General features: G+C 34.4%; 3 protein-coding genes across 3 annotated transcripts; 1 reads left to right on the top strand and 2 right to left on the bottom strand.

The window, feature by feature from the left end:
- Nucleotides 1-5,449: 5,449 nt before the first annotated feature.
- LOC135126834 (uncharacterized) lies at nt 5,450-9,379 on the top strand. The gene is made up of 2 exons (XM_064053006.1): nt 5,450-5,522; nt 5,579-9,379. Exon 2 carries the CDS (start codon nt 6,469-6,471, stop codon nt 8,350-8,352), a length of 1,884 nt encoding a protein of 627 aa, XP_063909076.1. The 5' UTR covers nt 5,450-5,522; nt 5,579-6,468; the 3' UTR covers nt 8,353-9,379.
- A 1,042-nt stretch (nt 9,380-10,421) lies between these two features.
- On the bottom strand, nt 10,422-12,734 carry LOC135126833 (T-complex protein 1 subunit eta). Its single transcript, XM_064053003.1, has 3 exons — nt 12,603-12,734; nt 11,577-12,487; nt 10,422-11,276 (listed from the first exon to the last, which is right to left on the bottom strand). The coding sequence occupies exons 1-3, from the start codon at nt 12,606-12,608 to the stop codon at nt 10,571-10,573; spliced, it is 1,623 nt and encodes a 540-aa protein (XP_063909073.1). The 5' UTR covers nt 12,609-12,734; the 3' UTR covers nt 10,422-10,570.
- A 381-nt stretch (nt 12,735-13,115) lies between these two features.
- Nucleotides 13,116-13,697, bottom strand: LOC135126841 (DNA-directed RNA polymerase I subunit RPA12). Its single transcript, XM_064053018.1, has 2 exons — nt 13,438-13,697; nt 13,116-13,390 (listed from the first exon to the last, which is right to left on the bottom strand). The coding sequence occupies exons 1-2, from the start codon at nt 13,562-13,564 to the stop codon at nt 13,143-13,145; spliced, it is 375 nt and encodes a 124-aa protein (XP_063909088.1). The 5' UTR covers nt 13,565-13,697; the 3' UTR covers nt 13,116-13,142.
- Between the last annotated feature and the right edge of the window lie 153 nt (nt 13,698-13,850).

Below are 13,850 nucleotides of genomic sequence, written 5' to 3'. Positions count from 1 at the left end.
TGCTTATCGAACGCCTTAAAAAAAACGTGTATGGTTGAAATGTTCAAGCTGATAAAAAAATCATTGATACTGGGTTCCATAAATAATAGGGTCACACTTTGACAACAGTGCGGCAATATCGTTAAGTTCGATTTAATGATGGAATAAAAATATTGATCTATAAACATCCGTGCGTAAGGGGCAAAAGGACGAATAAGCAGCCGTCGATATTTTCTATTTATATTAATGTTTATAACCGCGAACATGTAAACAGCAACTGCTGTGTGAGTTTATAATTTAAAACAGGTTTTGTTGTTGTCGTAAACGACACTAACGAATGATGCGTGATACGAATGGCTGAATCCACATCCTGTGTTTTCTTTTTTCAAGTATAAATATCCGCGTATTTGCAATTCAATTATCCCTCTGGGGTATACAAGGTGATTTTAGTCCTTTCATGCAAATGATTATTATTAGATCGCCAAGTGGCGTAGAAATTTTTAATAACCTTTGTATCTATGCAAGTAGACGTATTTATGCATCGTTTTGTCGTGAAATTGCCCACTTATTCCCATCCATATTAACAAGCATTGTGATGATAATAATTAACTGCAAATACGGTGTTTATGACCACTGCTACTAAAATTTTATAGATCTTTGGACCTTGTTGACTCTTAGACTGCTTTATTTCATCCTTAATAAGTAAAAAATACAACACATCTTGAAATTAGGTTATAATTTAAAACTTTTACAGGTCATTCACATTTTTAACAAAAAGTATCGACATATGAATGATAGCTATCAAAACTTTAGGGTCAATTTAGGCAATATTTAAATTGTGGTTCTGTTAATCAGGCATTTGACACGGCGTGTAGCGACATTTGATTGGCCTAGAGTCGGTCACATGGTAATTTAATACCGCATTAAACATTTAATTACTGTAATCAAATAGGTACTTGAGCTTCCGTAAATCGGCTTTTAATGGGTGGTTTATAAATTGTTCTTAATCTCGTGCATGTGAGGTTGCATTTTATTTAGCCTCATGGTCAGTTGCTACGTTTTCTCCATTATTAACAGGCTTATGGTTGTGAAATTTTAAATATACATATGTTGTCCATAACTTTCTTTATATGTAGTTATAACGCAATGGCAGTTTTGTTAAAAATAGTTTGTGATCTTTTTTTTTAATTTTAGTGAAATTTTTGCATCACCTATTTTAAAAAATCAATAACCATTCAAATTTCGTAATGGCCCCTTTAATTGTACATTTTACAAGTAGTACATCATTTGTATATAAACATTACTCACAATTTTAAATATAAACATGTTTTTTGTGTTCATGTATGCTTATTGGAAAAACTACTACTTACCAACAAAATTTACGATAAAATGGAGTTATTCAAAATAAATAATACGGAATGGAAATAAACATGGTCCATAAAACCCTTAAGAGGAGTCTCTACTTTTGGTTCATGGGATTTTCAATACATATATTTTCAGAACGTAATATCTCCGTTATTAATACGCCTATTGTTATGAAATTTTAAATATGACATGCCTATACCTTCCGCTATATAACGCACGAGCAGTTTTTTAAAAACAGTTTATCGTCATCTTTTTAGCATTTTGGGGAAATTTTCATCACGTACCTTTAAAAATCAATATCTATTATTTATGGAAATTTCGTAACACACCACTGCTTTTAGCTTACAGAACTCTGTACTTTACCCAGGAAACATTGTCGATTGTTTGTTAGTGTTTTATGATTAGTATTATATGCGAACATAGTTTGCTAAATAATGTTGACCGGGACATTTTCAGGTGGGAAAAATCATTAATACAGAGTTACTTTATCAATGCGTCCATATTTTTGAGGCAATTGTATCCGTTTTCTATTATGAATGAACAACGGGACATTTTAGACCAATATAAACAAGTGTGTTTTCGTAACAGAATGTGTTGAATCAATGGTGGGTATGGGTGATTGAAGTATTCGGAAAAACGAGCTCTACAAGAATCTCTAAAAAAATATATAGTGTCATTAAAAAAAAGTGAGATGTAGACAAACAAGAAGTATTATAGGATGTTAAAACACATTTATATGATGTTATTTAGCTTCTTACATTGTTACTGGTATTATTTATCTATATTTGTTTTAATGTATGAAGGGTATCACAAATAAAAGTTCCCAAAATAATGTTTTTTTTTTAATTTCTCAAAGAAACGGAATTTGTTATTCAATTTTTCTATTACTCACTCCATATGTTTGAGGTTCATTTAATTTATTTCCCAATTTTTCATCAGAGCGAGGGAAGTCCTGTCGAAATAACCATAGACCATTTATTTTTTTTGGTCGGAAATGAGAAGTTTGTGTCGAAGAATGTACTTTTGCTGTATCTCATTAAAAAAAAAAGAAATCGACAATTATAGAGTTCTATAAACTGAAAACAGTGGTGAACACCGCGTTCCTAAATTTCCATAAATACTTGACATATTAAATTTTAAATTACGTGAAAAAAATTTCACCAAAACTTTAAAAACAATGATGATGGTACAATGTTTTAAAAAAACTGTCGCTGTGTTTAAAATCATACAGCAATAAGTGTGATGATTATTACATTCTGAAAATGTAAAGAACAAGTGAAAAAGATCTCGCGTTAATTGAAAATTAGTTGTGATTAATTTCAAGAGTCCATTACTCCATTCAAAATAAGTGGGAACCTCATTTTAAGTATTTATTATATAGATAATAATAATAAAAAAAATTGTAGCATAAATAAAATCTTAACATAGGGGACAACTAAGCCATTTTATAGTTATTTAAGTTTTTTTTTCCCGCGTACTGAAATTTAGAAATGTGCAAAAATATTTACCCATTCATATTTTACTTTATTACATAGCTGGATATCGACCGATGTAAAGAAAACAGGTAGCACTCCAATATGGTAGTTATGTTATGGTTACTTAAACACCAGGATAAATAAATGACGTGTTTGCGGCGATGAATGTCAAGGTTATTTTTATAAAGTATATATACATCATTATATAGTTTTTTAACTTCGAAATCTGGCAACGACGCATAATAACCATAAATAAATTTGTTAAATGAGTAAACTGTTAACTTCTGTCAACAAGTGATAACGTAATTTTCGATAATTCTATGGATATGCTAAATTTTATCTGCCCGGCAGCGGGTGTATAGTCCTGGCAAATCGAAGTGGCACACCTAACTTTTAAGGTCGTAATTGGATTATCCTAAAAGTATGAACTTCTGTCAAATCATGTTTATTACATTTCTGTTTATGAATAATCATCTGCCATCTTTGGAAAAATTATTTTAGGAAACAGTTTTCGATTTTTTGACTATTATATTATCGAAAAATATCAAACGATATTTATTTGTTTTTCACTTTGCGTTTGATTTATTATTTATGACAGCCAGTATTTCTACACATCACTCTGTATAAAACTAATAAGACAAGGACAGAAATACCGGGCCATTCGCACGGAATTATTAGCAAAATGTCTAATTTATATACATATGAAGGAAGTTTTCTTTTTATAACTGTAATAAATATTTTATACATACATTTATACGTATACTGTGGAAACAGCGAATGTGGACACCGCGCTAGTATTAGCTACGGTATTAGTGTGAATTTGTTTATACTAGTAAAAAAAATTAAAAATATATACTGTGCTAAATGAACTTTTATCTGTCCAAGAATTTACAAGCTAAAACGATCGAGTTCCAAACGCAGTTTACGTAGTCGCTGACATACATAATTACATACACAAGTTAATATTGTATCGTGCTATAGATAGAATGCATGTACTAAACAGCAAACCGCCATCATTGTAATAGAGAGCTATATCGCATACCACAAGTACATATATACATGTGAGGTAAAATTAACTCTCACTTGGCCAATCAGCAGCGAGTATTTTTAATAACAATAAAAGTTAAACAGTAACTCGATGAATAAATAAATAAATATGTATCTATACTTTTTTTGATGAAAAATTAGGAAGTAAACGAAATCGACTTCAAATGCATGGAATGAGTAATAGAAAAATTGAATAACAAATCTATTCTAAAGAAAAACGAATGCATGCCTATCGGGTGTTTTGAATGTCTTCATGTTTTGGATTGTCATCACTCTTGGGGGAGTTTATTTTTTTGTTTGGAAAGTCTTTAGTTTTCGGTTACTTTAACATGATGCAGATATCAGTATATTCCATAAAGCAAATAATTCGTATTTTTAAACTTTGACCTTCAACTTTCATTCTTATCATCTGTTTAACAAAAATATCTAGTGGAAAATTTTCACTGCAAAATGGTTATCATTGAGATTGGCATACACTTTACTCATTTTGTTCATGACATCTAGTGGCTCTCTGCAATAATCTCGTAATTTCAAGTGAAGGCAATCTACCTATTGGTTAACAGAAATTTTGCAATCTAATTTTTTTTTGTTAATGATCATAACTTTTATGCGATTCTTGAAATAAAAATGAATTTTACAGCGTGTAACGAGAATCAACCCTGTTCCAAGGTTTATCGGCCCGCTTGCAAAAAGTCCACTTTATGTAGTTAATATAAAAAACATAAGTATAGTCAAACAGGTCCTATACATTTTTTAATTCTTATTTTTGAGATTCTAACTTGTTTTTAGTTATGTATTTTCGAAGAATATAGTCGGTTTTGGTTCAAAAATCGATTTTTTTTTTTGTAATTATGCTTATGATACATTGTTAAAAATGTTGTGACTACAAAATAACGGTTCTACAGCTCCCATACATTTATAAAAACAAAACTGCAGATATTAAAAGAATAGCATCAAAGAATTATTCGTGAAAGTGGATGTGTCAATTACCAGCAGCCTAATGTACTATTATGGACGGGATCAAATGGAGAAAGCGATTTAGAATCTACATAAATATCATAAGGAAGGTCAAAAATTACGATATAAGAATACACATGAACTCTGAAGGTTTTCAAAAAATATGGTGTACTTTGTCATGTCTAAAATATCTTTAAAGTGGTCTAAGGAAACAGCATTCTGCTTTTGGAATGGGCATTTCTGATAGTCCAGATGTGCCTATGGAGATAATGTGGAATAAAAAAAATTTTTACAATAAAGTCCTGCAAGAATTAATACGACAATTTTAACAAACATGGGATCATTTTACATTAAAGTTGATGAGTACAACATCGTAAAGCAGTCAATAAAAATACCGATGATTTTAAGTAAGAGTAATTTACATTAGAGAAGATTGAGTGAAGTTATATTATTTGTTTTATTTCTTTGTAATGTTTAGCCTCGTGTTGAATTAAAATCTTGGAACATCCTTGTCCGACTGACTTGAGAAGCAGCTTATTATCATAAAGAGATTTTCTCGCAATTCTCGCACTACAGAGATAAATATTTCAGATAAAACCTTTTCTATTGTTGCAGTTTTTATGTCGTTTCTCTTAAAGGACGACCATTAGAAGATAATGATAACCCCTACACAAATCATTTCAAATGTTCACGAAATAGGTTTATATTGTGGTAATTTAAAATCGGCGTGGGTAAAACTCAACAATTTATTTCAGGGTAATACAAAACTACACTCTACACAGATATTGTGTAGAGATTAAATAATTCCGACTCGACTAGCTTGCTTCTGACAGTGGTCCCTACTTAAATAATCTTGTGTTCCTCTGGATGGTTCGCGAATGCCGCTTCGAAGTTTTTCTGGAACCCGCCGCACAGTGGTCGATTTGTTAAATGTAGGTGGACAAAAATAGAAAATTTTTATTTTTCAAATGCAACCATTTAATGCCGATGGGACGACAAATGTTTATGAATAATAAATCCAAAGCAATAAAACTGTTTCCTTTCCCGGTTTCATTGTTATGAAGCAGGTAAAACCACCCCGACACAGCTCTAGTTCACGCGTCAGTCAGTACGAACGTACGAAAGTATCACGTCATTTGAAGAATGTTTGTGAAAACAGTGTTTTGAAGGTTATACATTATTATGGATACTCCTATCGAAGGTATGTAATTAATTTTACTACAAGACCGTACGCCTAAATTAGTTAAAAACACCATATTATTCAAATGCAGGAAATCGTAAAAAAGCCCAACTTTAAGTAATGTTTTAATAATGTTGGCATCAGTTGGCACTGACGGAATAAATGTCGGCATATTCCGCGTTTGATTCTTTATAAGACAAAAAAAAAACATACTGCCCCAATTTGCCCCTTTATTAATTATGAATTTTTTTAGAGAATGCCACCGCCGGCGCCGTATCTAGACGTGTGTTATTCGACATATGGCGCCGCGCTACAACTCCCGCGCAAAATAAAACGGAGGTATACAACTTTATTGTAAAGCATCTGAATCTTACGGACATCAGTGAGTCTATTAAAACTACTATTTCGGAAAGAGTAAGGTATTTTTGCCGTCACGCAGAAAATAAATGGAAAAGTAGTAATAGAATGGAGAGTAGGTTTCTTCTTGCAAATGCAAAATGGCTGGATGTTGCACTCACATTTAAAGCCGAAATAGCAGAAGCAAATAAAACTAACCTGCCAGGAACTAGTTCTGGTAGTCGTGGTCGTCCTAAGAAGCTATTTCCTGAATCTAGTTCAAAAACAAAAAAGCGAAAAGTCGAGCTTCTGTTAAATATTACACCTGAACGCCTTAATTTTGCTACAGAGATGACTTTACGCAAAGGTGGTCGGAGAGATGCGGCACGAATTGTAAAAGAAATCACGGAATCCTCTCCACAAAGGGCCACAAAACTTAAGAAAGCGTTTCACAGACCTGCAAAAGACTTACCAAAAAAATTAAGCTCTGAAGAAGCTTTGGCATTGTTTGTTGATACTAAATTAACGAAACATCAATATACCGTGATTAGAAAAGTTTCAATTAAACAAAACGCAAATATATACCCAGGTTATGACCAACTTTTGGACGCAAAGAAAGCTTGCTACCCAAAAAGCATAAAGATTTCCGAGATTTCCGCCGAAGTAAACCTGCAAGCGTTGTTGAATCACACGGTTCAACGTTTGATAATGTCGATAGAAGAACGTCTGCTTAATGAATTAACCACTGATGAAAAAAAAAACATCAAAATGATATATAAGTGGGGATGTGATGGTGCTTCTGGGCAGGGACATTATAAGCAAAAATTTACAAATCAACCACAGGCAGATGATTCATTCTTATTTGTGATTTCCATGGTACCATTACAAATGACTTGCAATGGAAAGGTCTTATGGCAAAATCCAAAACCATCATCGACAAGCTATTGCCGTCCCATAAAATTAATTTTTAAAAAGGAAACAGCTGAGATGACAAAAAAAGAAGTTGCTGAAATAGAACAGCAAATTAGTGGACTAAGTTGTACAGAATTACTACATCAAAACCATAGAGTGATGGTATCACACCAACTTGTGATGACAATGGTTAATGGCAAAGTTTGCAATGCTGTGATGGGACAATCATCGCAGAAATGTTATATATGTGGAGCTACTCCAACACAAATGAATAACCTGAAAAGTCACCAAACTAGAACAGTCAATCCATTGGCTTTGACGTTTGGTATTTCCAATTTGCATGCCTGGATTAGATGTTTTGAATGTCTGTTGCACATTGCGTATCGTGTTAACACAAAAACCTGGCAGATAAAAAAGCATGACAAGGAGGCAGTAGAATTACGGAAGAAACTAATACAAGATAAATTTAAGGAAGAAACTGGATTACTAGTGGATGTACCAAAGCCTGGTAGTGGAACCACCAATGACGGTAATACCGCTCGACGATTTTTTAAAAATCCTGAAATATCGTCTAGAATAACAGGTATTAACCAAGAACTTATTAAACGTTTTGGTGTAATTTTAGAGGCTATTTCGACAGGACATAAAGTAAATCTAGATGCGTTTAATAAATACACATTTGCCACTGCCGAAATGTATGTAAAAGAATACGGTTGGTACTACATGCCAGCAAGTGTACATAAACTGTTAATACATGGAGGTGACATAATTTCGTCAGCAATCTTGCCTATTGGGCAATTATCGGAAGAAGCCCAAGAAGCGAGAAATAAAAATTGTAAAGGATTTAGAGAACGTCACAGCAGAAAATTTTCGCGACAAGAAACAATGGAAGATTTGATGCATATGCTCTTAATTACATCAGATCCTCTAATAACCAGCCTAAGGACCCATCAACAGAAAAAAAGCAGCACTTTATCACCAGACGTATTATCGTTGCTTCAGACAATACCTGAAGCCTCGACCGAAATCGAACTTGATACTATGGATACAGACACAGAAGAAGATTCGCCTTATGAACTCTCTACCAGTGGCGGCTCGTGAAGTTTTCTTCAGAGGAGGCTCAAATTTGAAAACCAATACTTTTTATATCCTTCATTATCTGAATAATTTTTTTGTCATGCTCACGAAAAGAACACTATAGATAAACTATTGCATCGATTAGTCTTTTCAAAATTGCCCTATTTTCACCAACTTTCTCGTTATAGTTCTCAATATCCCTCTTATGAGCGGAATCTAAAGTAGTAGAAGAAAATATGTGTTCCTGTGATTTTTCATGCCTTTACACTGCACATGAGACTGACTTATTTTCGTTGCTCATTCTCGTTAAGTATAAGTAATATTAATATGCCGATAATACCAGCTGTTTTTAACGATCAGAAATAAAACGCAAATAAATGATATAAAAAACACCTTAGGCTTTACGTAGGTACTAAAGCCTAAACACCATTCACCACTGAATAGGGAGCACGCGAAACCACCTCAATGTTTTTCCAATTTACACCCGATCGCGCGAGTTAATAAGAAAGAGATAAAATAATCCGTGCGACTTGATCTGAAAAGAGATGCACTAGCCGGAGGCTAGCGGCCTGAAGCGGCACCACGATGAACATTTTAGCCAATGCAGTGCTGAATGACTATGCGTCAAGGTTGCGGTCTCAATAGTAAGATGCATTCTCGGCGGAGGCTAGCTTCTACGGCTGAAGCCAAACGCGGAGTGGTGTGAATTATGATTTAAGGGCGCAAATATAATTTTTTTCGATATTTTAACCTGATATATGATGAAAGTAAATTAAATCAAACAAAATATTCTGAATAGTAACAAATGTCTATAAAAATACAAATTCTTTCATCGAAAAAATTAGAGGAAGCTCAGCTCCAAAAAACAGAGGAGGCTCAGCCTCCCCTGCCTCCTCTGAGGAGCCGCCACTGCTCTCTACTTCAGACTCTGATGAATAAGTTATTTGTTTTAATGTGATATCCAGTTTAGTGTTTTTAACAGTATTTAACAGTAATTAATAAATAAGCAATAAGTTGTTAGTTAATAGTCGTTGATGCATTTAAATTTGTTTTCATTAGTATTAATCATTTTATAGGTACATAGTATTATTATTTCATTAATCTTATTATTATTATTATATTTATTGGTATTATATAGTTAATATTCTATAAAATAATCTATATTATAGCGCAACACTTTCAAATAGGAAATAATTCTAACAAGTAGATACGAACGTATTAATATATTTTTTTTTGCAGTATCTCGAAAACCAGACAATTTAGCTCATTTGTTTATAGGAACTTTTTGTTTTAGAATTAAATTTTATTTCTGAAAATGACTTTGTTTTATTTGTGTCCATCTAGGTTTGACAAATCGACCACTGTGCGCCGTCGAGACTTCCGGCAAGCCGCTCTAGGTTTTTCTTTATGCGAACGCCGCCCGGCCGCCGTCACTGATAATGAGTTACCCATCATCACTGTACATACTAGAAACCCCTCGAGAAAACCCATAGGCTTCGTAAATTTTATATAAAAAATTTCACCACGGAAAACGGCCCTAATAAGCTGCAATATTCGTTGACAAGATGGCGAAAGAGTAAAAGTCGTAAAACCACTAACTATTTTCGTGGATGGCCTATACTTCCATTAAAATTAACAAAAATGTCGTCAGAACTATGTCAAGTATTTTTTGTAAAATGAATATTTGAGTTTCAAAAAGTGTTTGAACGCTTAAATTAGAAAAGGGATTAAATAGTGACTATGCAGGGTAACCATATCTCTTGCAGGACTTATGTGGTTTGAGCCTAGGACGAGCATCGCAAGTGCACCATATTAATTTTCGTAGTTTAAGATCATTGGTAAATGATCCTCTCCATTTCTATTTATGTTTGATAAAACGATTAGTAACTTCCGCTAGAAGTCAGCTGATCACTTTAGTCAAAATATCTAGACACCTTATACCTAAATATCATTTCCTAAAAATAATCTTATTCCAGTCATGTAACCGTTGACACAGGTGTAAAAACACACTGTTAGAAGCACAGATGGAGAGTTGGGGTTCACCCTCATGGTAGTTTTGATCCCTAAACTCCCAAACGCATAAAAATATCCAATTTTGGTGTTAAATGATTTTATTTATTAATGCATCAGTGTTGCAACTAAGCACAACATTACAAAATAACTTATTTGACTCTACTACACATGTGAGATTAATGCCAAAGTTAAAAAATAAAAATTGAAAACGAGTTTACCTACTTGCCTTTCACATTGGCCGCCCCATTCCGCGCCCCATTGCTGGTGGAGCATCTCCCGACTTTTGATTCTTAATAGTTTCGTCAACCGACAAAATCAAACAAGTCGCTTCGGTGGCGGCCGTCAAAGCATTTACCTTAACAATAGCTGGCTCCCAAACACACGCTTCCATATTATCGCTGATATCCTCCTTGTTCACGTCCACGCCATACCAGCAGTGGTTTTGCGCATGCTTCTGCCTCAACTTGTTCAAAATATTCGTGGCGTCGAATCCCGCGTTGTCACACAACTGCCTGGGGATAATCTCCAGAGCCTTGGCGATGGCTCCGATCAGCAACTGCTCTTTGCCAGCGATGGTCCTGGAGTAGTCGCGCAACATTCGGGAGAGTTCCATCTCGATGGCGCCGCCTCCAGCGACGACGGCGTCGTTTTTGATCGTTCTTCGGACGATCATGATGGCGTCGTGGAGTGACCGTTCGGTTTCCTCGAGGAATTGCTCGGCTCCGCCGCGCAGGATCATGGTGCAAGTTTTGGCATTTGGACAACCTTTGAAGAAGTTGAAGCGTTCGCCACCGATTTGTCTCTCTTCGAAGTATTCGCATTTGCCCAAGACGGAGTCGTTGAGGTCGTGCACCGTCGTCATGACGGCGCCTCCGCAAGCTTTGAGGGTGCGTTTGAGGTCTTCTTCGGGAACGCGGCCGGCGCAGAACATGTCCCTAATAGAAAGGAGGAAAACAGTTAATAACTGTTGCAATGAATTAATTTTCTCTTTGTAATTTTGTAGCAGGCTGATAGCAATGATTTCTCCAGAAAATTATTGAATATTGAATTCAAACATATGAATAAAGCATTCAACCTATGAAGAAATATGTTTTTGAATACTACAAATATGTATTTACGTACGGGAGTTTTTTAATTTATTTACATAAACGATTAATATTCAGCGTTTTTTTTTGGCACAATTCTAATTTAATGAATAGCGCCAAAGGAAAACAACTTTGAAAAAAAAAACTTACCGATCAGCGAAATACTGTGTGGCAACATCACCAATTGGAAGCTTGGATAAAACAACATTGGCCCCTGACTCATGTATCTTCTGCAACTTCTGGTACAGAATATTCCATTCTGCATCTACAATTTTCTGGTATTCTTTAACATTGTCCACTCTAATTTCAGCATTATCTCTTTCAGCTTTCAATTCAAGCTCAATATTGAGAAGAGCAATCTTACAGTTATTATAAACTTTAGGCTGCATTTCAAATCCTGCATACGAGAAAGTTTTCTTAAATGCCACACCAGCTACAAGAACTGAATCTTCTAAAGCACCCCCTTGAACTTTCTTAATACCAATCATATTCAAAGGCAACAATTCGTCTAAGTGTAACACCGCATCCACAACCATCTTTGAAAAGAAATCACGTTGTTGATGAATTAATTTCGAACTCATGGCAGTAGCAGCGCACTTTTGTAAAAGTGAGTGAAACTCAGTTGCATTTGCTTTGTTAATCTTAATAGCAAGCTCATTGATTTTGTCTAAACACAACTGTAGTGATCTTCTCACTGCTTTAATTATGATACGCGGATGGACGCCTTCTTCAACGTAAGGTTTAATTTGTTTTAAAAATTCACCAGCAAGGAGAACCACACTGGTAGTGCCATCGCCCACTTCAGCATCTTGAGATTTTGCGATATCAACTAAACTCTTGGCGGCGGGATGGACGATATCCAGCAGTTTCATTATGGTAGCCCCATCGTTAGAAATTGTAGATTTACCTTTTTTGTCTACGATAAGTTTGTCCATACCCCGAGGACCTAAAGTTGTTCTTACTGCATCTACTACCGACTGGCAGGCATTTATGTTTGATATAAGTTGTGGTTTTCCTTGAGAGGTGTCTGTCCCTTCTTTTAGTAAAAGAATTTGTGGTTGCTGCTCAAAGAAATGAAATAGATTAGATACAGGTGCGGTGCCGGTAGCCCAACCAACATTTTATATTAATAACATATGATACATAACAAAATGGAAATCCGGATTGTTGACTTACCATCATTTTGCTCACTAATTTCGGACTTTAAGATTTCTGAACACTAATTTTTTTTAAATTAAAACGTTTTTTTATTCTTCTCACAACGTGACTTTTCAACTAGACAATGAAGGTAGGTGTTCTAGGGGAAACTGCATTACCAATATTGACATAGAAAAATCCCCAAAATTTAAAATAATGGTGCTTGGTTTTTGGACCCAAAATATTTTTTTAGACTTTCCTGTATTGTCGTTTTCCGAACTACCAACCTCAAAAGTCAAAACCAATGATCTCACGGAGTAATGATTCAATTTTCAGTGATGAATCGCTGATTATTCTACCACTATAAATTGGCGGCAAATATTGTCCAGTTTGTAAAATGAATTCAAAAATTACAAATATTTTAATATTGGAAACACTTTTGAAATGTATGAAGTTATTGTGAAACCCCAGTAAAACCAATTGTTTGTTACTTTAAACACTAATATGAAGCGTACGTACAAATTCTGAACACATGATAAAAAGTACAGGTAATGACACAATATAATATGTATTTATAACCTATGAGTTTTCACTCTCTTTATATTTACACTTTGTACAGGTATAAAAAACTGTCTGGCCTTCATCAGCAGATCGTAACTGTACTGTGGCATAGGACATTTTCTCGTTACCGCATTTTGCACATTTCCTATCAACAACAGGTCCTTCATCTTCATCTTCGTCATTCTTTCCCTTTTTATCATCTCTTGACTGAAATTTTTCCCTTGAATTAAAGTGGACAGTATATGTCACTTTATATCCCTTAAAAACTAACAGAATTTTATTAATTAAAAATCACGTTGTTTATAATAAATACCTTCAGCTGGGAAATTGCGTGCACAAGTGTAACACGTTACTCCTCCTTTTTCACGTAATGGTGGCAAAATTGATCCACAGTCTGGGCAGAAACCTCCCACTGTTTCAAACACATCGTTAACGCTCATTGTATGTAGTTATTATTCTTGTTGAAGACTAGTTTTTTGAAAAGTAGTCAAAATGTCAACACATTAAACCGCAAATGTCATTTAAACAACGTGCACGTGCGTTATCTGTTGACATTGGCATTACCTGTATTGTTGCCAACTATATCGAAGTAACTAACTAACCAGTGGCGGGTTTTATAAACGTTTAAACTGTCACTAGCTATTTATTAATGCTGCTTTCACAAAGATATAAAATCAATAAAACATCTTAGTTTAACTGCGCCACACTATTAAAAAAAGAAAATAT

The sequence above is a fragment of the Zophobas morio genome, unplaced genomic scaffold (assembly GCF_036711695.1).
Source record: "Zophobas morio isolate AGI-343-1 ecotype UQ-CSIRO unplaced genomic scaffold, CSIRO_AGI_Zmor_V1 ptg000011l, whole genome shotgun sequence".
NCBI classification, from domain to species: domain Eukaryota; kingdom Metazoa; phylum Arthropoda; class Insecta; order Coleoptera; family Tenebrionidae; genus Zophobas; species Zophobas morio.
This window is presented reverse-complemented; position numbering and strand designations above follow the sequence as displayed.